The 27,413-nt window shown below is 35.6% G+C and overlaps 1 protein-coding gene across 10 annotated transcripts in view; it reads left to right on the top strand.

The window, feature by feature from the left end:
- Positions 1 to 27,413, top strand: part of cadpsa (Ca2+-dependent activator protein for secretion a) — a 138,866-nt gene that overhangs the window by 109,888 nt on the left and 1,565 nt on the right. For 6 of the 10 annotated variants that reach the window (XM_051122456.1, XM_051122453.1, XM_051122451.1 and 3 more), the window contains 8 exons: positions 4,506 to 4,661; positions 6,351 to 6,498; positions 6,989 to 7,003; positions 7,349 to 7,423; positions 7,655 to 7,738; positions 9,116 to 9,148; positions 12,015 to 12,122; positions 25,743 to 25,847. In XM_051122456.1, the coding sequence (XP_050978413.1) occupies positions 4,506 to 4,661; positions 6,351 to 6,498; positions 6,989 to 7,003; positions 7,349 to 7,423; positions 7,655 to 7,738; positions 9,116 to 9,148; positions 12,015 to 12,122; positions 25,743 to 25,847 (724 nt within the window). The remainder of the gene's footprint in view (positions 1 to 4,505; positions 4,662 to 6,350; positions 6,499 to 6,988; positions 7,004 to 7,348; positions 7,424 to 7,654; positions 7,739 to 9,115; positions 9,149 to 12,014; positions 12,123 to 25,742; positions 25,848 to 27,413) is intronic. The other 4 variants (XM_051122457.1, XM_051122459.1, XM_051122455.1 and 1 more) reach the window with 1 other exon arrangement.

Here is a 27,413-nt window from a genome sequence, read left to right as displayed (position 1 = left end):
AATTATATGAAATGTCACACAGTGTTTAACGATGTAAAATATTTTTATTTTTGTCAACTAAAGATTGCTCCAGAACATTTCTATGAATTTCGCAACTGAATTAGTTTTTTTTTTTTTTTTTTTTTTTTTTTTTACAGCTTAACACAATCTGTTGTTGATTTACTATGTTACGTGTTATAATGCACATAAGGGACAATAAACACAAACAGATGCTTTGACATTCTGCTATAGATAAACAGATGCTGTTCAAGAGGCCAGAATCTCACTATTTTTATTTATTTATTTATTTATTTATTTACAATTTAATATGATACATTTTAAATATGATTTAATTGGTGTATTTTGTATTATTTTCTGTTTATTAGATCATGTGATGTATTATATACAGTATGTACAATTTTAATTTGTTAATTTTAGGAGAATATTGGTAATTTGGGGATTTTTTGGTATAATTACATTTTTTATATATATTTTATAATTTTCTGTCAGTGAAGTTAGCAATTTTTCATGCAACAAACTACTTGTAAAATGCTTACTTAATATTATTTTAATTACACTTTTGAGTAGCTTGTAGTTTGATCTACAAAATACACGTTTTTAAGTATGCACATACAAAAAAGAAAGAAAGAAAAAATGAAAAAGTAGTACTGAAGCATTACATCTTGCCTCAAATGAAGATAACATTATAGTAGTAATATAATTTTTTTTTTTCTTAAAACTGTACATGCAGAATCTGCTGTCTTTACATGTGTGGAAATTACATACACAAACACATTGCTTATAAATTAAAAATTTGTGATTTAGGAAGTTGACAGAGGTGAGCCAAGGGAATTTTAGCTTATATTTAGACATGATAATTAAAAACCGATTCTCCAAACCTTAGCATATTACCACTTTCCAGACGAGAGTGAAATACCTTCGGCGCTGCATGTGTTGGTAAAATTTACGCATGCACACGCAGACATAATTATGCATGCCGAGTGAGACTCTGTGTAAATATTCTCTAAGGTGTAATAGTGGGTAAACACCAAAGGTTGCCAAAACTAGATGAAGCCACCTCAAAATATTAGTATATGTCAGACTTGAGTTTAAATAATTTCTGCTTTGTAGAAATTAGTGTTTACAAATTTCGGTTATGCAATGTTTCAGGCTAAGGCCACAGCATGGAAACAGCCCTTAGACAGTTTTAACCCAAAAAGCCCTAAGCATGTTGAAGGGTTGGAAGATACAAATAACACACTATATAAATATAATTGTGTTTTGGTAGTTAAATATTAATGCTGAAGTGTGTCATTCATTTCTGCACTAGCGGCACCAAACTGAATCCCAATAATCACTAGAGGGGAATGTTTGCTTAAACAATTTGGTAAATGTTGGCTGGATTGGTCTTAAGACTGAAGAGAACTACAGACTTAAGTTTAAAGGTTTAACACTGATAAATATTGCTGCTTGATTGCCAAGGTGTTTGGATGGTGTATTAAGGTAATTGTGACTTTTAATCTTACCATTCAGACTTATTTTCTTGCAATTCTGAAAAAAAAACCTCAAAATTGAGATACACTCTTAAAAATAAAGGTGCTTTAAAAGGTTCTTCACAGCGATGCCATAGAAGAACCATTTTTAGTTCCACAAAAAAACATTCAGTCAAAGGTTCTTTAAAGAACCATCTCTTTCTTGCCTTTTTATAATCTGAAGAACCTTTCGCCACAAAGAACCTTTGTGTAATAGAAAGGTTCTTCAGATATTCATATACATTCTTTATGGAACGATTTAGACAAAAAACATTCTTCTATGGCATCGTGAAGCGCCTTTATTTTTAAGAGTGTATAATCTCAAAATTGCAGGATTTATTTATTTACTTATTTATTTATTCGGCTCGACCGACGTGTGTTTTTCAGGGCTGATGCCAATACCGATTATTTCACATTTGAACCAATTTTTTGAACCAATATATATATATATATATATATATATATATTTGTGTAAAAATCAAAATTACTGTCAAAATTAAGAATAACAAGGACTCTGACAAAAATTTTCTTTTAACACTTTTAAATCATTTTATCGGCAGATCGGTTTTGAAAATAACTGATACCTATAGCTGTAAAATTGCTTAATATCTATACCGATAATCGGTTGACCCCTAATTCATTCATTTATTCCAATTCCAAGTTTATATCTCCCAATTTTGACCGTTTTTTATTATAATATATATATATTTTTATTATTATTTTTACTTGCAAGAATTCAGAATTGCGAAAAAAAGACAGAACTGTGAGATAAGAATTTATAATTATGAGGGGAAAAGTCTATTTATTTATTTATTTATTTATTTATTTATTTATTTATTTATTTATTTCAATCCATTTCTAATGTATTTGTTCAGTCATACAGTTAGCCCCGCCCCAAACTCATGCTATTGGTCAAGCCAATGTTGTTAATTTCAGCCTCTAAAACAAACAGATTGCAATTTTGTTTGGTGGCGTGAGTGATGCAGAAATTACACACTTTACCTTTAACAAAAATTATTCACATTTGATTAGATGCTTATCATTGGTATCTGGTCACGTATAGGTAATGCTGCTTTAATATCTTGTATCTTTCCAACATCTTCCTCCTTTCCCTTTTTCTATTAGAACAAAATAGGATACAGTTGTTTCTCCTCTTTCCTCTTGCTGTATTTGCTGGGTATTGGGTCCTAGAGTAGTAGCACTCCAGCTGTAGCCTGTTTTAGGATATAGGGTGTCAGGATGGGAATACTAATGGAGATCACCCCCAATCCCACTTTTGGTCCTTTCCTGTTTCCCTCATCTAGAGTGACAGACAGTGCTCTGAAATGATACACAAGCTTCAGAGAAAAAGGCATCTGCTTTCAGTAGAAACCAAATATAAGACTCAAAAAGGACTGGTTGTGTGAGAAACCCACACCCAAACTGCACTGTTTCTCACAACAGTCATTGTTGGTGTTTTTCACACAATGGCTTAATAACTTTCTTTGTTTGAGGTCTAATTTGGTCAGAGTAGCCTCTTTCATGTACACTCTAAAAACAATTTGTTGAGTCAACTTAAAATAATTTGTAACCTGGCTGCCTTAAAATTTTAAGTTCAGTCAACTCAAACAAAGTTTATTCAACTTGATATGTTAAATTATACTAAGTGACAACGTAGATATTTGATTTGAATCAACTTAAAATTTTAAGGCAGCTGGGTTACTTACCCATCTGTTAAGTTTAGCAAACCCAAATATCTAAGTTGTTACTTAGTACAACTTAACATTTCAAGTTGACTGAACTTAACATTTTAAGGCAGCAGGGTAACAAATTATTTTAAGCTGACTCAACAAATTGTGTTTTTTATTTTTTACAGTGTATTTATTAGTAATATAAGGCAATATTATTAAAAGGCAATAGTATACAGTGTTGTTCAAAACTCACAATTTTCTAATTTAATATTTTCATTGCAAATTATATTATCAACCAACAGTTTCGGTGAAAAAAATAATTCACAAACATATTTTTAAATTTTTTTGTCTTTGTACGTTTTTTGGTAATCGTATTTTAAATTCTAAAGAATTACATTTTTGTAATATGGCAAAAAAACAACATTTTATAAATAATGTAGAAAATCTAAATAAAATCTGTAAATGCAAAGATTATATATTGATTATAAAGTTTACTTGTAGCCTATCAAATGCATTTTGATTTAATTTAATATATTATTTAACTAACTAAATAAATAAATGATTATTAGTCAGTATCAGTCTTTCTTTTATTTATTTATTCTTTATTTATAAACAGACACTCTGTTGAGTCTGAGACCCCATTTTAGCAGAACTGAATAGAAATGAATCAGGTGTGAAAACTCCCTTGGAGTCTTGTTACTAAATCTGGCTTCGGTGTGAAGCTGTCATTCCTTCAGTTGATCTTAAACGTGTTTCCGCTGAAGATGCCTTGGCCTGCTGGCTGTTTGAGGACTCATACTCAGGCTGTAAGGAATGGAGTGAGAGTCAGTCTCTGTTTTCTTCTGTGATCCATTCTTCATTCACATCAGACCATGTGGAGTTAAAATTGGCTCTATCCAAACAGATCTATCAGTTGAACGTCTGGGACTGAAGCTTCTCCTGCCACTTCATACACATACAGCCTTGTGATCTTGCGATTCTCCTTTGACATCATTGTGCATGTTTTACCTTTCCTGTACTCAAACAACCGGGCCTGACTGGTTATCGTTTTGTTTTAGGACTAACCATTTATTTTTTCCATGGAACGATCGCCAGAGCAACTCTGCAACGATCGGGAAGTGGTAAAAAATAACTAAACCAAATGTGTCACCCTGGAGTGTGGACTTGAAACAGGTTTTGCCTTCTCTAAAAAACAAAACCCTCCCCTTTGACCTTCCTACTTCCTGACCTCGAAGCTTTTCCTTCCTGATATACAGCTTTGATTAAAATAACTTACTGTTTATCTCTCTGCCTGTCTCCTCTGCACATGTCCTGGTGTTGGCAGTAATGGTTCAGGGACATCAGAGGACTTATTTTGGAAGCTGGATGCATTGCAGACATTCATCAGAGACCTGCATTGGCCAGAAGAAGAGTTCGCCAAACACCTGGAGACCCGACTCAAACTCATGTCCAGTGACATGATCGAGTCCTGTGTAAAAAGGTGAGGCTTGAAAACATTGTTGACAGTTGGAAGTTAATACTCGGTTATAATTATTGCAGTATTGTTGTCTATTCAGGGTCAGAAAGCGCTAAGATTTCGCCAAAAATAACTACACTTTAGGAAACAGTACATATAATCAGTGAAATCATTTTTGTAAAATCTGTTGGCTTCTCCATTTGAATAACAAATAAAGGGCTTGTTGATTTTCAGTGTGCAGGCCCACATTTGTAATCCTACTTAAAGTGTTTTGAGGATGTCAAGCAGGACACCATCTTAGCTGCATTCTCCCAGTCAGTCTTAGGGCGTGATAAACTCTTTGTCATGCTTGCTGTGAGTGAAGACGTGATTTGAAATGCTTTGAGAAGCTGTTGTAAGTAATGTCATGGTAATTTGCTGATTCAGAAGATGATCTGGCTTAACAAGTAAAATAATCCACCCCTTTTCCTCTTCCAATCCACACAAAGAATTTTTAATATGATAGAAAAAATTGGAAAATACAGGATTTATTAATTGATTTCACTTCTTTACTACATCTCTATGGAAGCAAATTTTTATCTCACATTGCGGACTTTTTTCTCAGAATTGCATGATATAAACTCAGAGTTGCGAGAAAAAACTTTTTTTTTAACTCGAATTTTAAATTTAAACAGCTCTGAGAAAGAAAGAATTGTGAGTTTAAATCTTGGGAACTCTGAGTTTGTTCGTTTTTTCTTGCAACTCTTGAATTTATATCATGCAAGTTTACATCTCGTAATTCTGACTTTTTCCCTGAAATATCGGGCAATTGTGGCATTTTTTGCAAGATTATGAGTTTGTAAAGTCTGTATTTCATGATATAAACTCGCAATTTTGAGAAAAACAAAGTCACAATTGTAAGATATAAACTTGCAATTCTGACTTTCTTTCTCACAATTGCAAGTTTTCATCTTGGATTTCTAACTTTTTTCCTCAGAACTTTTTTTGCAGAATTGTGACTTTATATCTCGCAATTGTGATTTTTTTCCCCCAAAATTGCGAGTTTATATCTCGCAATTGTGCCTTTTTTTTGCAAAATTGTGAGTTTTATTCCGCAATTGTGACTTTTTTTTTCGCGAAATTGCGACTTTATATCTTGCAGTTGTGACTTTTTTTCTTAGAATTACGAGTTAATATCTTACAATTGTGCCTTTTTTCGCAAAATTGCGAGTTTATATCTCGTAGTTCTGACTTTTTTCACAAAATGACGAGTTTTTAGAGCTTTTATCTCGCAATTGTGACTTTTTCAGTGGAATTGGGAGTTAATATCTTGCAGCTGTGCCTTTTTTTGCAAAATTGCAAGTTTATATCTCGCAATTGTGACTTTTTTTTATAATTTTATTTTTTTTTTTAAGTCAGATTTAAAAGATGTAAACTCACAGTAGTGAGAAAAAAGTCAGAATTGTGAAATAAAAAGTTCCAATAACCTTTTTTATTCTTTATTGAGTGGCAGAAACGGGCTTCCTTACATCTTAGTCATCTCAAAAGCTAAAATTCCCGCCCGAGTAAGTATTTTGGCTGTATTTATTGTACCACTAAGAATGGCAGCTGCTACTGAGAGTATAACACAGAAACTCTGAATTACTGGCACGTATTTTGTCTTGTTATTCTGAACCCTATTCTGAATTACCAAAGCCAACCAATTAGAGTTCGGTCTCCCTTGTGTTGTTTCAGAACCAGAGCAGCCTTTGAGGTGAAGTTGCAGAAGAGTCCACGCACTACAGACTTTCGTGTGCCTCAGTCCATATGCACCATGTTCAATGTCATGGTGGACGCCAGGGCCCAATCGGCCAAACTGTGTGCCATGGAGCTCAGCCAAGAGGTAGACAACACCAACAAATATGTCTTTCTCACTTAAATCGTTCCGCACTGCTCACGTTCCCTTTCTACCTTTCTCATCGTTGCAAACATATACCTTCTCTGCCACAATTTCCAGTAAAACATCCTCAAAATGTGCTGATCTTTTTACATTTATATTGTTAAATCCATTATGCTGTAGTCTTTTGAATTGCATGAATTCATCAAATGCTCCAGCCTATAATATATACTGTAGGTATATATGAATTGTTATTATTTTAATGTATACACACACATATTCTCTCTGATTGCAAATATGTCATTTGAATGCATTTATTGCTGTAGATCTGAATGATTCACCAGCATGGCAGTTTTCCATTGTTTCTGAATTTTAATTTAATTTGACTCTGTGCTGGAATGAGACGTTTTCTTTTTCTCTCTGTTGCTCTCTAATTGTCACTGTCACCTTGTCTGCTGTATCTTTCTTTTCATCCCTTTTCTCAATCTTGTGAAAGTTTGTTAGAGAATGGGTAAGTGTGGCTAACAATTCAATTGAATTCTCACCTTTATGTCCCAAAGGTATAATTAGCAATCCTAGCAGTTTCCCCCAGTCCTGTGACACTTAAATTGTTTTGATTATATTACCATATGTGATAGCTGCTTCTGAATATACATGTGCTAGAAGTGAGACATCTCATATCCGTAGCATCTTGAGACAGGTAATGATCTGAACTGAATTAATTACCCAGACGTATTTGATATGAGGTAAATGGAGACAAAGGGATTGAGTTTGTGCAGATTATCCCAAGTGAAATCCACCAAACAGCTCAAGAAACCTTGTTGTGATGTGTGCTCATTATGTCTTTCTTTTCCAGAGACAGTACCACTCGCAAATTGACAATCTCATCGAGGAGACGGTGAAAGAAATGATTACTTTACTCGTGGCAAAGGTAGCATTTAAAGAAAACAACATTCCTAAATGATGTTTTTATATCTACATACAATTACTTCCTTAAAAAGGAAAGTAAACAAGTAAAAGCAGACATTGATTTTAAAGGCATACGGTTTGTTGTTTTTTTATTCATTAATAAATCTCTTGAAATTCTTAGGATAGGTGTAATTATCACATTTTGAAGGGCAACATGGTCAGATCAGTTTGTTTGTTTTCTTCTGTTTTACAGTTTGTTGTGATCCTGGAGAGTGTTTTGGCAAAGTTGTCACGTTATGATGAGGGCACACTTTTTTCCTCCTTCCTGTCATTTACAGTAAGCACAAATTGTGCCTTTTTTTTAACACAAGCTTAAATACGCAGAAAATACAAAGATACTTTGACTCAAAAATTTCAATCTTATGTTAAAACTTGTAAATTAAATGGTATTGTAGTTAGCTTTGTTAAAATAATATTTCTAAAGATTATCTTTGCAATACTACAATACTGTGTAGAAAGAATATAAACTCAAATGCAGACAGTTTTTTAAAATAAAAATCTTCTACTTTTGTCACAAGATGCTTTGACTCAAAAATTTCAAAAACAAAAAAAAAAATCTTATTAAAACTTAAAGTAGTACTTGTTAAAAAATGTAATTTAATTATTTTAATTTAATTAAAAATAATTTGTTTTTAGCTTTGTTAGAATAATATTTCTAAAGATGGTTATCTTTGCAATACTATATATACTGTATAAGCAAAATATAACTCAAATACAGACAACTTTTAATAAAAAATCTTCTACTTTTGTCACAAGATACAACAAAAATAAATAAATAAATAATATTATTTAATCTTATATTAAAACTTTTAAAAAAAATAAATGGTATTGTTTTTAGTATTGATAAAATAATATTTTAAAAGGTGGTGTTATCTGTGCAATACTACAATACTGTATAAGCAAAATATAACAACTCAAATACAGGCAACTTTTAATAAAAAAATCTTACTTTTGTCACAAGATACTTTTGACTCAAAAATTAAAAAAAAATCTTATTAAAAATTAATAAAATGGTATTTGTTAAAAAATGTAATTTAGTTAATTTAATTTAATAAAAATTAAATTAAATGGTATTGTTCTTAGCTTTGTAGAATATTATTTCTAAAGAGTGTTATCTTTGAAATACTACAATACTGTATAAGCAAAATATAACAAACTCAAATACAAACAACTTTTAATAAAAAATCTTTTACTTTCGTCACAAGATACTTTGACTTAAAAATAAAAAAAAAATCTAAAAAATTAATCTTATTAAAATTAATAAAATGCTATTTGTTAAAAATTTTAATTTAATTAATTTAATTTAATAAAAATAAAATAAAATTGTATTGTTTTTAGCTTTTTAGAATAATATTTCTAAAGATTGTTATCTTTGAAATACTACAATACTGTATAAGCAAAATATAACAAACTCAAATACAATCAACTTTAAATAAAAAAATCTTTTACTTTTGTCACAAGATACAACAAAAATAAATAAATAAATATTATTATTTAATCTTATATTAAAACTTTAAATAAATGGTATTGTTTTTAGCTTTGTTAAAATAATATTTTAAAAGATGATGTTATCTTTGCAATACTTCAATCCTGTAAAAGCAAAACATTCATATTTCAATTTTAATTTTGATTTTTATGTCCCTTTTATTTTTAGGTAAAAGCTGCTTCAAAATATGTGGACGTACCTGTAAGTGACAACAGGATTTTTCTGATGCTTCTTGATTTATTGATCAAGCGTTAATTGTTTATAAATCAACTTCTTTATTTAAGTTGTTCATCAGTCAATTTACATATTTTTGTTTCTTGAAACCTCAGTAGTATAAGCATATTCGTTTAGATGATTCATTAATAGCTTGTTACACTTTGTTTTCAAAAGCCTTGTAATGGCTTTAAGATACGGCTAATAATTGCCACGGCCTGCTGTGCAGATGGCCATCTCTTAGCCCCAAATGGCCATTCATATGTATGTGGGAGAGAGTCGTCTCTGTGAAGCTCTCCGCTCTGCAGCAGACAGTGTGATGTGTGTGTTGTGCAACAAAAGCCCGTCGTGAAGATGCCGCTGGGTCCAACTCATTGCATTCAGCATCACATCACAGAGTTTCCTTCAACTGCCAACACATTTGGTCACGACGCGAGGCTTTTTAAATTAAAACCCTGTCAATGAGTGCCGGAAGCGTCCTCTCTCTCTCTCTCTCTCTTTCTCTCTCTCTCTCTCTCTCTCTCTCTCTCTCTGATGATCTGAGGGTCAGCGAATCTTATGTTTCCATGGTAATTGTTTGCTTAATACACAAAATAAAATTATGTCTGACAAACTTGCTCATTTGCACCCTCTGAAAGGACCCATAGATGTGTGAAGTAAGTTCAATTTACAGCGTCTGACAATTACCAATTCTGATGACCTTCATATGCCCGCTGGCAAAGGAAGTGTTTAATTCTCCGCTGAGGCCGAGCAGGGGGGCAAAACACCCCAGATTTCACTCGCTATTTTGTTGAATAGAATCGTACTAATCAAATAGCATTGTTCTCCTGCCGGTCTGTTCAGACGATGACAATGACAGCTCATTTTAAACACCTCAGGTTTTGACTATTAAGACGTCTAAGAAAATGAGAAAGAAAACACTTTTCATCTGCTTATCAGGTGAAATATAATTTGACAGTAGACACTAGCTACTTGCTACTTTACGTCTCATAAAGCATTAAAAAACGTCAGCATTTGGGAGTGAGAGAAGTGCAGAAATATGGATAAATTTGAAAAGTGTGATGACGCGGTAGAGCACTTAATGTGAATACAGTCACATGATTCACGTAAACACACTTGGTTACATCTTAAGTGAATGTAAACTATTGGGAGAATATTGAATAGGTGCAGTCAGTTTTAAAGGGGCAGCAGCCTAACTTAGCTGCTGCTGTCTGTGTCCTTATTGTTAATGAATCAACAAAAGAAAGAGAGAAAATTACTCGCTGCTCTTGACTGAATCTCTTTAGTAGCCCTAATTAGGAATTATCTAAGTTTGATTTATTAAAAAAAAACATGCCAGGTTAATAGATGTTTTCTCTGGGAATATATAATGCTTAATAAATGTATTATACTGTAACTAAACCCATTCGATTTCAGTCGACTAAACAATTAAATGGCATTTTATTCCAAAGATAATGACTAAAACTAAATTAAAATTTTCTGTCAAAGTTAACACTGATTTGACTCTATTTTGACCTGTGAAAATTCATTGAACAAGTAGTAAATGTAACTATCTGTGACCCTGGACCACAAAACCAGTCATAAGGGTCAATTTTTTGAAATTGAGATTTATACATCATGTGTGAGGATAAGACAATATTTGGCCAAGATACAACTATTTAAAAATCTGGAATCTGAGGGTGCAAAAAAATCAAAATATTGAGAAAATCACCTTTAAAGTTGTACAAATGAAGTTCTTAGCAATGCATATTACTAATCAAAAATTAAGTTTTGATATATTTACAGTAGGAAATTTACAAAATATCTTCATGGAACATGATCTTTACTTAAAATTCTAATAATTGTGGCATAAAAGAAAAATGGATCATTTTGACCCATGCAATGTATTTTTTGCTATTGCTACAAATATACCCGTGCTACTTATGACTGGTTTTGTGGTCCAGGGTCACATATTCTGTTATAAAACTACTTATATTTATAGTATTTTAAAGGAATAGCCAACCTAAAATGAACATGAAGGGACAGTTCACCCAAAAATGAAAATTTTCTCATAATTACTCACCCTCATGTTGTTCCAAACCTGTAACACAAATAAAGATATTTTTAATGAAATTCAAAAGCTTTCTGACCCTGCATAGACGGCAACAAAATTACAAGGCCCAGAAAGATAGTAAGGACATTGTTAAAATAGTCCATGTGACATCAGTGGTTCAGTGTTATAAAGTTACGAGAATACTTTTTGTACGCAGAGAAAACAAAAATAACGGCTACATTCAACAATTTCTTCTCTTTTCGTGTCATTTTGCGCACAAAAACTTTTCTCGTAGCATCATAAAATTAGGACTTATCCACTGATGTCCCATGGACTATTTTATCAATATCCTTGCTACATTTTGGGGGCTTGAATGTGGTAGTTGCATTACTGTCTATGCAGGGTCAGAAAGCTTTTTGATTTCATCAAAAATATCTTAATGTGTGTTCTGAAGATGAACAAAGATCTTGGAACAACATGAGGGTGACTAATTAATGACAGAATTTTTATTTTTGGGTGAACTATCCTTTTAACTGGCCCTCCAAGGCCATCCAAGATTTGGAGAAATCTAGAATTACATCACTTGCTCATTAATGGATCCTCTGCAGTAAATGGGTGCTGTCAGAATGAGAGTCCAAACAGCTGATAAAAACATCACAATAATCCACAAGTAATCCACATGACTCCAGTCCATCAATTAATGTCTTGGGAAGTGTTTACAAGTGACAGATCAATGATTTAGACGTTTTAACTTATAAATAACTCTTCTCTCACGTTTAGCAGTAATACATTGTCCTCTGTCTTCCTTTCCTTCATCTGCAGAAACCTGGGATGGATGTTGCCGACAGCTACGTGACATTCGTTCGCCACTCTCAGGACGTCTTGCGGGACAAGGTCAATGAGGAGATGTATATAGAAAGGTTATTTGATGTAAGTAATGGCTGTCTTCTCCCTCTGAAGGGGGAGGCCCCTCCAAAATGTGACATAACAGCCAGCTAGGAGGGATAAGTCACATTTTGAGATCCGCTTCTCTCTTTTCTCAGTTGATTTCTTTATCTTTGACTCTAACTTTCTCTCTTGCACTGCTTCTCTGGCTTAACCTCTCCTCTCTGGTTTGCAATGCTATGTGTGTTCCTGAATGCTCTGGCTGTAATATTCCCTTCGCTCTGCTCGTTATTCCTAGTGCAAAATTCTGGAGGAGGATTATCTTAAGATGTGTTCTCACACAAAAGGGGCATGCAGATGTGAGCTTAAGCAGTTCAAGCTACCTACAAAACACTGGAATCAAAGATAGAAACTGTGAATCTACAGATGTCTAATTAGACGCATGTTGTGAAAGTTGTAAATATATTACAGACCTTTAATTAAAGGCTCTGCTTATTTAGAATAGCTTGCAGTTTGATAAAAAGAATAGTAGAGTAGATCTCAACATGACATTATTATTATTTTTTTTTTGAAGATCTCAACATACACTTCGGTTCAAATGTTTGGGGTCAATAAGAAAAGACAAAAAATAAAAGATAAAAAAGTAATAATTTTACTTGTACGAATTTATATTTTATAAGAATATTTGTTTTTTAATTATTTATTTATTTAAAATATTAAGGAAGAAATGTTTCTTCAGCATCAAATCAGCATATTAAAATCATTTCTGAACGATCATGTGAACTTAAAGACTGGAGTAATGATGCTGAAAATTCAGCTTTGCATCACAGGAATAAAATACATTTTAAAATGTATTAAAATTAGGGCTGTCTGTTTAACACGTTAACTTAGTTATAAATACACGGTTAAAATATTTTAATGCAGTTAAAGCACTGGCCCCGCCCCCAGACCAGTACGTCATCTTATTATTATACTATACTACTTAAAGGTAAGGTTCTCTGCAAAATTGAGCAAAAACACATAATATTGTGTTTAAAATATAAGACAATATCAACTTCTTTTTTACTGAACTGTTGTATAAGATCACATTAGCTCGTGATAGATCGGGACAAAATCAGCACTCGTGTCATATTGCTCTTGCTGGCCATGTAATATCCTGTGATATGTGACAAAACACATATGGGGCATTTTTTTCACCAATATCTTGAATTTTAGGGCATAACTGCAATTGTGGAGTTCTTGCCCTGCATCATATTTGTCAACAGTAAACTAAGTAGTATATTAAAGTCACAGCAGAATTGTTGCGCGTCTCCTACCAACACAGCGGTGTTTGGATTCTAAATGAATCTGCGTTTTGAACGAATCATGAACCAATGATTCAAAGAGTCATTTACTTCATTCCTGAATGAATCAGCCGTTTGAACGAATCGAAGTCATTTAGCGACACCTGCTGAAAGACGTAGTTTCTTATTTAGAGTATAATTTCATTAAATAATAATAAGAAATAAAAAATAATACGAAAAATAAAAACATTAAAGGGATAGTTCATCAAAAAATTTTTAATTCTGTCATCATTTACTCTCCTCATGTCGTTTCAAACCTTTCTTTTGTGGAACATAAATAAATGATTTCTTGCTGAAGCTACTTCTTGTAATGTCTGTTTGATGCTTTACACAACAGTGACTTAAAATTATCCTTTGGGAGTAATTTCTCAGCCAAATTTGATGTGCGATTAATTAGATTAATTAATCAAAACATCATGTAATTAATTAGATTAAAAATTTTAATCAACTGACAGCCCTAATTAAAATTGAAAACAGGTATTTAAAATTATAATAATATGCTATTTTTTACAGCATTTTTTATGTAACAAATGAAGACCTGGTAAGTATAAGGGTACTTTAATATAAAAAAAATTTTACAGGCCCCAAACTTTTGAATGGTAGTGTAAATATTTTGTAAACACAACAATAATGTTGAAATATTTTCTTAATATCTCAAAGTTAAAATTTATCTAAAACATATTTCTAACATTTTTTAACATTTCTTGCCATTACAATGTCTGCATGGATCTTTTTTCCTCTTTCAAGAAAGCAACTTTTATTATGTCAAGTTTGTGGAAAAAGTGAGGGAAAAAAATAATGCATGTTCTCTTACAGCTTCCATAGACACCAAACGAATTGGACATGCTAAAACAACCAGAGTGTGATAGATATTGTTTTGTTCATTTTAGCTGATAGTTGGGGCGGGGTTTTTTTTTTTTTTTTTTTTTTTTTTTTTTTACAAAGGCAACTGCCCTATTTCCGGAGTAAATCTCCCACTAAGGAGATCCAAACAGAGAGAAGCCCTCCAAACCTTGGGCTTATTGTGATAAAGGCTTAAAGAAAAGGAAAGAATGAGGGAAAACACTGAGGGCAAGAAAGAGGAGTTGAATAAGTAACATTGAAGGGGTGGGCACACAATGGAGAACACCGTCTTAAGGGATGGCCAGGGCCATCATGTTGGTTATAATCCTTTTGTGCTGTCTGTAGACCAGTTTGTTAAGTGTGTGTTGTTGGAGAGGTGTGTTTGCATTGTGTGGCTAAAGACTTGTGTTTATATTCAGAAAGAAAGCCAGAGCGGGAGCGCCGATCTGGGATCGACTTCCTTGTCCAAACTCAGGACGAACCGATCTGAAAACAGCGCTCCCGCTCTGAAATGCTTTGTGAATATGGCTCCTCGTGTCATATGTGAACAATTCAAGTAAGACTCCCGATCGTGGTTCACTGTTGATTTTCACTGACCCGGGATCAGCAGTCTTACTATGAGATGCTTTAAACATATGAGCTCTGGTTTTTGCTGCTCTGCGCCAGTTTGACTTGGGTTTTGCAATGCCTAACTATCTTTCTCCCCTCCTGGAGGGTGTCTGAAAAGATCCTGTGTTCGTTTCTTTGTTCATTCTCTTGGAATGAAATGATGTCGCTTCTTTTCGTCGCATTGTGCATTTGCTTTCATTTCCTCGTATGCAAACAAGAAGAAAAACCCCATCTGCACTGTCTTTCCTACCCTCTCATTCCATTTCTCCATTTTCCTTTCACGTTTTTCCACCTCTTTTCTTGCTCTCTCTCTCGCTGCGCCTGAACCGAAATGAAACTTATCCTTCCTGTCAAGTTGTTTTTGTCACATTATGCCAAGTGGCGTTATTCAGAGTCAAATAATCTTCCTTTGTACATCTACTAGCATGGCCCGTGTCCTCAGAGACTCAGCTCCTACATGCACTTACACACATCCATCCACACAACCAGCCAACCAGCCCGCCCTCCCCAGCCTCCCGCCCCACCGCCGTCAACCCCAGATGGGCACGCATGGCACACATCTCCCCTCTCCACCCGCTGAAGTGGTCGGGCCTCCGTAGTCAGTTGAAAAAGACAACATGTGTGCATGCATACACACATGCACGCTCACTCACACGCGCACTCTGGTCCTCACTGTTATGCTAAACAGCCATTGAAATAGCACCGCTCTTTACCGGGGGCTCTAGGCAACCTGCTCAAATGTTTTCTTGTTACTTTGTCATTTCACTTGTTAAAGATGTCATAACATCCTCCACAATGAGTCATAACACCACGTGCTGTTGTTTTAAACCTGCTACATGCACCCTATTTAAAAAACGGCACTCGGTTCGTTATAAAAAAGACATATAGAGGAGATTATAGTATTGGTGGCACTAATTAAATGGGTTTAAAAGAACAGCAGCCCCCCTTTTTCACCTGTTTTTTTTACTCTATCCATTTTTTGCTCATTTGGAAAACCACATTTGAATTTGCGATATATATATATATACATATATATTCATCTTAACCATAGCCAAAACAGTCTTTTTAGGTTTATTCAGACTAGCCAGTTAGATTTAAATAATTTCTGAAAAAGCACATCATTTAGTTTGGACAGAGTTGCAATCACCACAAGGGCCGTTTCCTCCATCATTCATGCTGTTTTGTGGTTTCTAATTTTCCTTTTTGCGTTTTGAATTAGGTAAAATGTTGCTTTCACTTGTTATTTTGGCTCCAGTTGTCAGAATATTCTTGATGGCCTCCTCCCCTTTTACACTTTTTCATTTTTTGATTGTTTTAAGTAATCCGCTTTGAAATGATCTGTTAGGTGGTTGTAGTATAATTGCTTAGTGGTTCTTGGCTGGTTGTCATATTGAAGTATACGTGGCCCACGCTAAGCTTGGGTTAATTGGGGTCAAGGATGCTGATTTCTCACAGACAGAGATGGCACATTGGCTAGAGTAAGAAGATTATACTTGCTGTTTGACTAATTCGAAATATGTCTGTGCTCTGCTTTCATAACGGCGTTTCATAATGCAGAAAAAGCGACCGTGTGGGATTAGGAATTAAAAATGAAAACAGAAAAATGGATGAAATTTTAGTCCAGTGATATGCATAAAAGGATGGAGAGTTAAATAATACTAGTAATTATTAGGAATCGTTGTGAAAAGGATAATTTTATTAATTATACAGCATTTGTGGTCATTTAAGGTTAAGTAAACTATGAATTAAATATTCATTAAAATATTAAATAACATAATTATCTTACAATATTAAAAGAAAATGTCATTAATTTACTTTCAAGTTGTTTGTTTGCGACAAACATCTCTTGTAAATATTCATGAGTTCTAAGAAGATGGTGATTTTTAAGAAGGCCAAATTCTAGATACAAGCTGCATGTGAGCCAAATCATTCGCCAGTGCGTGGATAAAGTTTGTTAAGTTCTGGAAAGAGGACCAGAGAGAGGGATAGAAAGGGAGAGGGAGGGGGAGGAAATTAATTTATTTCACTCCGCCAGCCTGCCAGTTCTCGAAAGAACAGCTGAGGAGAGCAGGATTAAGGCAGCTGTGCTTAACGTGAGGGCTCATCTGTCAGATTGGGGCGGAGCGCATAGATCATTGATTAAAAAAAGCCGTCTCCAAATCCAGCGCTTCACTGATACCGCCGTCCTTCAGTATGTGCGTGCGTATGCATGCGTGTCTGAGTGCCAGCAGAGAGACTCAGATACGCGGCAGATTACACACGTCAATTATACACTTAATCTGCTTCTGGAGGAGATTGCGGCCTACCCTCATTGATTGATTTGAAGCATTCCCGTTGACCTTGGCAGTTATCAGATCGTCGAGATTGCACTTTACGGTGACGGTTAATGCGCTTTAATCGTTCTGCTGCTGCTTGATGCTGCAGGGAACAAGAAGGGTTAGGGATACTGGAAAACAAGGCGGGTTTAGACTGAGCTGCTGCTTGTGTTGCATTTCACAGACCTGTAATACCACTTCACTGTCTGGGACACTTAACCACTTTGCAGGTCCGGCTGACCCAAGTGAACAGTTTAATCAACTTTAGCTAGCGCGCAGACTTAATGCTGTGCATTCTGTGGTCTAAGAGAACTTGGGAAAAAAATGAATCAAGGACGTTTTTAATAATAAATGCTAATTTCTTTTTATTATCTTTGTGTATTTTGAAATTTAATTTCATTGATTGTTTAAGATGTTTTTGTGTTGTGTTTTTTTTATTTTGCTTTGCTTCGTTTATTGTTTTGTTTTTCAAAATAACGCTTCTACAAACATGTTGTGGGAAGGATAAGACATTTTCTTAAACAGTTTTAAACATTTTTATCCAGTTTACCTCACATCACTTCAGTTTTGTTTTCAAAATGTTTTTTTCTTTTGTTTTGTTTTGCGAAAGAACACTTTGATCGACAAACATGTTTCACAACAGAAAAGACACATTTTCTTAGACGATTTTAAACATTTTCATCCAGTTTACCCCCATCACAACAATTTGGTTTTGAAAATGTTTTTTTCTTTGCTTTTGCTTTGCATTTTATTTTTTTGTTTTTGTGTTTGTTTTTGTTTTGTTTTGTTGCAAAAGAACACTTTGATCTACAGACATAAGAAAATATATTTTGGAATAAAGACAATTTTAAAGATTTTTACCCAATTTACCCCCGTCACAACAATTTTGTTTTAAAAATGTTATTTCTTTTGCTTTGCGTTTTGTTTTGTTGTTTGTCTCATTTAGTTTTGCAAAAGAACAATTTGATCTACAAACATGTTTCGGAAAAGAAAGACAGATTTTGCTAAGAAAATTTTCTAACATTTTGATCCAATTTGCCCCCATTACAACAATTTTGTTTTTAAAATGTTTTTCTTTTCTTTTTTTCTTTTTGCTTTGCTTTGCATTTTGTTTTTGTTTTGTTTTGTTGCAAAAGAACACTTTGATATACAGACATACAGAAAATATATTTTGCAATAGAAAAGACACATTTTCTTAGAAAATGTTTACCATTTTTATCCAATTTACCCCAAATTTTTAAAAATTGTTTTTTTTTTTTTTTTTTTTTTTTTTTTTTTTTTTTTGCTTTGTTTTGCTTTGCATTTTATTTTATTTTGTTTTATTTTGCAAAACTTTTATCTACAAACATGTTTTGGAAAATAAAAGATTTGTCTTTTTCTTAGACAGTTTTAAAGATTTTTATCCAGTTAACCCCCATCACAACAATTTTGTTTTGAAAGTGTTTTTTTTTTTTTTTTGCTTTGCGTTTTGTTTTGTTGCAAAATATCACTTTGATCTACAAACGTGCAGAACATATGCTTTGAAAAATAAAAGACACATTTTCTTAGACAGTTTTAAAGATTTTTATCCAGTTTACCCCATCATAACAATTTTGTTTTGAAAATGTTATTTCTTTTGCTTTGCTTTGTTTTACCTTTTGTTTTGTTGTTTGTTTCATTTTGCTTTGCAAAACAACACTTTAATCTATAGACATGTTTTGGAAAAGAAGAGACACATTTTCTTCGACAATTTTAAATATTTTGATCCAGTTTACCCCATCACAACAATTTTGTTTTGAAAATGTTTTTTCTTTTGCTTTGCCTTTTGTTGCAAAAGTACACTTTTATCTACAATCATGCAGAAAACATGTTTTGGGAAAGAAAAGACACATTTTCTTAGAAAATGTAAACATTTTCATCCAATTTACCCCCATCACAACAATTTCGTTTTGAAAATGTTTTTTTTCTTTTGCCTTGCTTTGCTTTGCTTTACGTTTTGTTTTGTTGTTTGTTTAATTTTGCTTTGCAAAACAACACTTTGATCTACAGACATGTTTTGGAAAGGAAAAGATACATTTTCTTGGACAGTTTTATACATTTTGATCCAGTTTATCCCCATCACAAAAACTTTGTGCTGACAATGTTTTTTTTTTTTTTTTTTTTTTTTTTTTTTTGCTTTGCATTTTGTTTTGTTTTGTTTCAAAAGAATACTTTGATCTACAAACATGTTTTGGAAAAGAAAAGACACATTTTCCTAGTTTTAAACATTTTGATCTAATTTACCCCCATCACAATAATTTTGTTTTGTTTGTTTGTTTGTTTGTTCTACAGACATCTACAGATGTTTTGGAAAAGAAAAGAGATTTTCTTAGACAATTTTATACATTTTGATCCAGTTTATCCCCATCACAAAAACTTTGTGTTGACAATGTTTTGTTTTGTTTTGTTTTGTTGCAAAATAACACTGTGATCTACAAACATGCAGAAAGCATGTTTTGGAAAAGAAAAGACATATTTTCTTAGACAATTGAAAACATTTAGATCCTATTTACTCCCATCACAACAATTTTGTTTTGAAAATGCGTTTTGATTCTTGATTATGACATCCAGCACAACAACCAAAAAATGTGTTTTTATTTCATTCCTTTATTTCACTTCTGATTGCGTTTAGATAATCATGCGATATGGGAGGCGGATGCGCGCTTATTGTTTTTCTCCCCAGTTAATCCTTTTATTTTAGAGGTAAACCAATTCAAGAAGGAGCTTTAGATGAATAATCTGAACGCTAGTAGGTCAGTATTAAAAAAAAAGACTAAAAGGGACCCAACAGGTCCTTTCACAGATACTGTTCAAAACATGTTAAAGGGGTTTGGCTCTTTCAGAATACAGGGCAGATGTTAGCGGTTCAGGTTTCTGATAATTATGGAGGCCGAGGTGCTTTCTTTGTCGCTTACTGTGAACCGAGACTAATTTAAATAAACCCGCAGCAACAACACTAGCGGCTAGAGATTTTAGCAAAGTAAACGTGCGGCAGCAGAAGTGAACGTATTCGAGCGCCGTGGCTCTCTATTAGCCGTCTATTGGCTCTCTCTCCGTCTCTTGCTCTCCCCGTGACATATAAGTGAGGTATGGTGGCATTTGTTTGATTAACTTGTCTGACAAAAGTGACATCTGCTAGCGGGTTCATGTATACGAGAGGCTCAGCGCGGGTCCGCCTTTGTACATCTGTCAGCGCAGAGGCAGGGGAAAAGGGTGAAAAGAAACAAATTGGTCCCAAAAAGCAGCCCATTCACCTTCTGCGCTCCCCCCTCCGCCCCCCTCCCACCCCTCAGCCATTCAGGTGCACCGCGGGGCTCTCAAGTGCTCGCTGGTTTATTCCATTTCGTTCCCCCCATTGAGGCCGAACCCCACAAGTGTTATGCTCCTCATTCCTGCTCGGCTCAATCCTCCCCTAAGCGTTCCTTTGTGAGCAGAATGGCTCACTTTGCCCTGGGACCAAACTCTCTCTCTCTCCCGTTCCTTTTTTTATCCCTCGCCCCTTTTTCTTCATTGTGTGTTTACTCAATGACACGATCACAGGCTGTAATTCCCGCCGTTTAGTTCATCTCGACGAGCTCGTGTTTTTCTAAAGAAAGGCCCTGTTTGGACACTGTCACGCACAAGCGTTGGTTTCAGTAGCAGAAATGCATTCTTTGCAATTATACCTTCTCGTTCGTTTTGCGCCCCGCCCAAAAAATTGCTCCAGACACCGTTCCGTTCAGTAGGTTATTCCTCGCACACACACAAACTGAAAAAACAGCATTAGAGACACTTAAAAGTGTAGCAGAGCTTGCTCAGAAACAGTAAGGGCTTGTTCCACTTAAGGATCCGGTGAGGCGTGCAAATCCCGAGCAGGGTTCTCTTTGTATCCACAGCACAATCGCGAGCAGTTTGAAGCCCTTTGGCTTGCTGAGCCTGAAACTTTATTTTCAATCCCGCCATTCAGAAGCACCTATTTCTGGAGGGAAAGAGCGAGAGAAAGAGAGAGAGAGCGCTAACTCAGCAGCGCGTCGGAGGACTGCGTTTAGGGTCGCTTATTCCCTACACAACGTTTTTTGCACGAGGTCGCGGGGTCCCGCGGCGGAGAGATAGCGAGCGCCGGGAGGCGTGGGGTCACCGGTGTGAGTTACCATGGTAATTGAGTTCAGTCATCAATGGACCTCCTCTCAGGAGGGATGAGGCGAACAATAACGGGCCGGTGGCGGCCGTGAACAGCAAGCAGGTAGGATTACCCCAAGCTTTTGTCCTAAGTGCATAATGTCTTGTAGTCAGATTTAAAGACTCCTCAGCCCCCGGGGCCTCCCTCTCTGGCCCGGCAAGGGGCCCGATTCACTCGCCTGGCCAGCGCGAAGGACGAGTGCCCTACGACCCGCTGGCCTAAGAGAGAGACGGCTCTATTAAGCGCAGACAAAGACGCAAAGAGTACCGGCAGAAAGGTTGGACATTCGATTTTCGTGTTTTTTGTTTGGGGTATTTTCTCGATTTTGATTCGCAAGGAGCGCCGAGAGGACAGGCAGCGCGGGGAGGCACGGCTCTGCTGTTTTCATCTCCACCGGCCTGTCGCTTTGCATTCACATCAGCGCTAGCAACCATCATCATTCCATCCCTACTGCTAATTGCAGACACAGCTGGGTCCCAGCAGGAGCGCTTCTCAAACAGCCTAGGCCTCCGAGAGCAGGCCGAGTGGCGCGCACACACACTTTTACAGAGCCGCTACCACCAGCAAGGGCAGAAAGAGGCAGAGTCACAGGTTGCTTGTAATCCCCCCATTACCCCCCACCGAGCCCCCGCCCCCTCCTCGGCATTCCCGCTTTTGTAAGAGTGTGTTTTTTTCTAATCCGAGCTCGGCCCTTACCAGCTCTTTCTTCCTCCTGGTCCTTTCACAGGAGCCTCTAGCCTTCAGGTGCATCAAGATTCGATAAAAGCAAGTCGCGAGGGCGCTCGTGTGTGCGCGCGTCTGCGACGGGGGTGGATGGATGTGCAACCTTACACTGAATTCTGTTTGTTGCCCCCCTGCTAGGCGCTATGGCTTCCTGTAACATGTCAAAGACGAGAGTGTGAACGCAACCTTAGGAGCGCGGCTTGTGCATGTGCGTGGTGTGGCAGGGGGCAGGAGGTCGCTCAGCCTTTCGGCACTCCCCACTAGAGGTGTGGGGGCCCTGCAGATGTTCATGTGTGTTGTATCGGTAACCGTAGCGTACGCGTCCAACACACACACGCGTGTACACGCAGCTCTCGCGCTTTCCAATATCAGATGGAACTCGTTAGATGATCACAGATTTTTTTTTCTCTCCCATATCCGCTTCTTTCATTATGCATTCAGAGTCATGATACTCCTGTTTTGGCTAGCAGCTATTGCCAGCTTCCCGCTGCTCAATATCCAAAAAGTGCCACAGTACATAATACGCTCTCGGAGAGTCTTCTGTTTCTCTGCTGACAGCAGAACAATGTCCCACTGCCAGCACTGTTCATTTCACAACCAAGACCACAGAGGACACGGTCTTGCAGGACGAGTCTCTCACTAGTTCAAAATATTGATTCATCAGAATATACGTCCGTGTCCACGTTGTGTGTCACTTGATTTGTCATCTGATTTGACAGACAGTGGGTCTATAAGTGGAATGCATCCAGTTATATATTTATAGCATTTCTTATTTGAAAATATTGTAACGAGAACTGATAGGTTGCTAGTAATGCATTTAAAGGGACAGTTCACCAAAGAACGGTGTCATTCTGAACTATGATTGTCTTTCTACTGTGGCATTAAAGATGATGTTTTCCATTTTGTATTTGTCTATACAGTGAAAGTCAATGGGGTCTATTCTTGTTTTGGACCCCCATTGACTTTCATAGTAAAGACAAATCCTGTTTTCTTTCTCAAAAACATTCATCAAAATATTTTCGCAAATGATGACTAAATTATACTTGTGGGTGGCTGACTGCTTTAAAATGATAAAGGACGGAGAGGTCGCACTATTATGGGAGCAAATGTAGGAGACACAGAGTGAGCATGAGAGAAAGACTGAGTGTGAGAGAGAGCAGTTGCTCCAGGTCTGGCCTCCCTGTGGGGGTCCATCGCGGCCCGGCTGCCCGATCTTTCACAGGCACAGAGCACCAGCCCTCACAGAGCAACACCAAGCTCTGATTCACTGCAGGGACAAGCCATTAAGCTCAGCCACTTAGATCAAATCCTAAAACGCCCATTTGATTATTCGGACATACCTTTGTGGCATAATTTTACCAGTGTATCCCTTAAACAGCAATGGATTGCACTTTCAGTGTGATAAACTGGTAAAACGATTGGGACGTTTGCCTTAGCGAATTCGTCTCCTTAGAATTATAAGGTTCTATCTGCATTCTAAGCACTTTTGAGATACTGAGCTTCAAAGTTTGTGCGTTCCATAGACTTCAGTAGGTAGAACTATTTTTGTTTTCTAAAAAAAAAGGCCCAAAGTGTACACAGCTTACAAAAGAAACATCACACAGTGTAAATCAGTTGTCATGGAATAAGAATATGTGAATAACTCAATTTATGTCAGATAGAACCTTATAATTCTAATTGTGGAATGTTTACAAGTCAAGGCTTTTGAGAAGGTGAAAGTGCCAGCAGAAATGTAATGCACTTTCAAAGTGGATTTTGTATGTAACATCCACAAAAAGTATTCTTATTTTTGATAATTAAGCTGCAAGATCATTGTAGGTTAAAAAAATAAATAAATAAAAAAAGTCTAAAAACTCAAACAGAAATCAAAATTTGGTTCATCCAATCAAGTCACACCATCATATCACTCCAAACCATGTTTAATGCCATGTGGAACACAAAAAAGTTATCAAAATGTATTTATATATTTTTATATATTTTCGTATATATATATATATATATATATATATATATATTTTTTTTTTTTTTTTTTTTTTTTTTTTTTTTTTTTTTTGGGGGGGTATTTTATCAATATATGTGACCCTGGACTACAAAACTAGTCAATTTTCTAAACTGAGATTTATATATCAATCTTTCCACTGATATGTAATTTGTTATGATAGGACAATATTTGGCCGAGATACAACTATTTGCAAATCTGGAATCTGAGGGTGCACAAAAATCAAAATACTGAGAAAAATCACCTTTAAAGCTGTCCAAATGAAGCTCTAGCAATGCATATTACTAATCAAAAATTAAGTTTTGATATATTTACAGTTGGAAATTTACAAAATATGTTCATGGAACATGATCTTTACTTAATATCCTATTAATTTTTGGCATAGAAAAATCGATAATTTTGATCCATACAGTGTGTTTTTGGCTGTTGCTACAAGTATACCCGTGCTACTTATGACTGGTTTTGTGATCCAGGGTCACATATATTCAAGAAAATGTCACTGTTGCACCTTTAAAACAATATGTACATGACACCCTTGGTACCCTTGGTTTTCCAATTTTATGGGACATGCAATTCTAGTCCGAATAACATTTCTTAATTAATTTTACTGACTTTATGCATAAGGCCTCATAATGGCTACCGTGAAGTGTGCTGCAGTTACCCAAGACACATCTCCTGTGTCTCCGGCTGGATTTGCTCAGCTCCTAAACCGTTGAGACTCAGTCAGCTCAGATTACCATCAGACCAGCTCGATCATAACTAATCAATTAGACTTCAAACAAGATCCTCCCCACGGTCCAACATCTGCAGCCCAAAAGCTAAGTGCGCTGGCTATTTAGGAGGTACTTTGAGTTCAGTGAGTAGAAATACAGAGCAAATGCTGAGACTAAGAGAGAGGAAGTCTCGTAAAAAAAAAAAAAGAAAGACCCTGAGCCACGGTTACATTAGCGAGCTCATTGTGACTGCGGTAAAGACAACATGTCCGCTGGGAATGATGGATGTTTCTCCCTCAATGTGACAGAAAGTGCCACGGTTTGAAGCGCAGGCTGAGGGCAGGATTGTGGCTGGCTTAACATGGGCAACATCTCTCATGATCAGTGTCCAAAAGCAGCACAGGAGACAGCTGATGGGATCCCAAACTGTCAATTAACAGTTCCTGGGTGGAGCTGTGGAGACAGGGAGAGGTTTGGGTGAGGATCATGACTGTGACAGAAGGACTTCCTCCAAGGCAGAGCTTGTTGGGACCTCTTGTATGAACGGCCCCCCTCGTAATGTCACCAATTTGCTCTCAGTGCCTCTTTAAGCTCTGTTCCACCAGTCATTTTCCTCCAACAAGTGAGACTAGTATACTTGACGCTAAATTTAGTAGTCACTTTTGACCAGTAGAAGTTTTCTTCCACTAAATTTAGTAGCAAGTATGCAAGTTTCACTTGTAGAGGGATATCGAGGAAAAGGTTGTCAGTCTGATTTGTGATTCAAAGTTGTGCTATATCAGGTTGGTGAGTATTTTTAGACCTTATACTAAAAGGATTTTCATTCAGATAATCTACTGCCAACACTTGTGTTTGTGTTTTAGTAGATGTGTGTTCTGTTTGTGTGTGGCAGCATTTCTATGTGTGTCTGTCTTTGCTGGAGAACAATATATTTGTGTTTCAGCAATGGTACACCAGCACAATGAATCTCCTGGGCACCTGGTTGACAGACCGGATGGACCTGCAGTTGCATGTGTATCAGCTGAAAATCCTCATCAGAATTGTAAAGGTAAAAACTACACCATCAATGAACACTAAAGTGTATTTAGATGGCCATTTGAATTAAATGCAAAAAAAGCTATAGATTCAAAACCACCCAAGTATGTGCAGGAAGTAATTGTAGCACAGTTTTTGCACCAAATGTACTTGTAAACACATGCTATAAAAATATGCACACGCAAACCAATCAGAGTCTGATTATGGAGGTGGATCAGCCAAGTGAAGGCGGTCTTCCTCTCCAGCCTCTGCTTGTGCTTGATTTTACAGCACGATCAACAGGATTTCATAGTATGATATTACACATTTATTTCTGTGCATTCGTATGCTGTGTCTGTGTGTGTGGTTATATCTCACAGACATGGTTTCCTTGATGGAAATATATCAGATCTATTGTTTTTTGGTTAATACTGGATGAAGAAGACCTCATTGTCATTCCTCATCTATAGTTTCCAACACCACCAGAATAACAACTGTGTAACAGCCACTTTCCACAAATAGGTACAAGAGGGGAAAAAAAAATAAGTTTACATAAAATCTGTACATTTTAATCCCTGTTACCAAAGTCGGTGACATTTTAAAATGGTTTCAAAACCTGCATGTGCATGATTTTTAGTTTTAGGAATAAAAATTAAATGAAAATATTAATAAAATTGATAAGATTAAATCAGTGGTTCCCAACCCCATTCCTTGAGGCCCCGCAACGCTGCATATTTTCCATGTCTCCTTAATCAAGGGGGGGGGGGGTAACATTGGTAATTGGTTTCTTGAGCAGCAAATCACCACTTTAGAATGATTTCTGAAGGATCATGTGACACTGAAGACTGGAGTAATGACTTTGCCATGACAGGAATAAATGACACTTTAAAATATATTAAAATTGAAGACAGTTGTTTTAAATAGTAATAATATTACAGTTTTTACTTTATTTTGATCAAATAAATGCAGCCTTATTATTATTAAGAAATCTTAACATCCCCAGTGTTTTCAATGGTAGTGTACACTACCAGCCAAAAGTTTTTTTAATGTTTTTGAAAAACTTTCTTCTGCTCACCAAGCCTACATTTATTTGAGCCAAACTACAGCAAAGCAGTAATGTTGTGAAATATTTGTACTATTTAAAATAACTGCTTTCTATTTGAATGTATTTTAAAATGTAATTTATTCCTGTGATCAAAGCTAAATTTTCAGTATCATTACTCCAGTCTTCAGTGTCACATGATCCTTCAGAAATCATTCTGATATGCTGAAACATTTTTTTATTGTTATTATTGTCAATATTTAAAACAGTTGAGTACATTTTTTTCAGGATTCTTTGATGAATAGAAAGATCCAAAGATCAGCATTTATCTGAAAAAAAAAAAAAAAAAAATATATATATATATATATATATATATATATATGAATTATAGAAATGAATACTTTTATTTAGCTGCTTTAAATTGATCAATGTGATGATAAAGACATTTATAATGTTACAAAAGATTTCTATTTCAGATAAATGCTGTTCTTCTGAACTTTTTTGAACAGCAAATCAGAATATTAGAATGATTTCTGAAGGATCATGTGACTGGAGTAA

Source organism: Labeo rohita, chromosome 11, assembly GCF_022985175.1.
Source record: "Labeo rohita strain BAU-BD-2019 chromosome 11, IGBB_LRoh.1.0, whole genome shotgun sequence".
NCBI classification, from domain to species: domain Eukaryota; kingdom Metazoa; phylum Chordata; class Actinopteri; order Cypriniformes; family Cyprinidae; genus Labeo; species Labeo rohita.
Note: the sequence above shows the minus strand (reverse complement) of the source record. Positions and strands in the feature narration are given on the sequence as shown.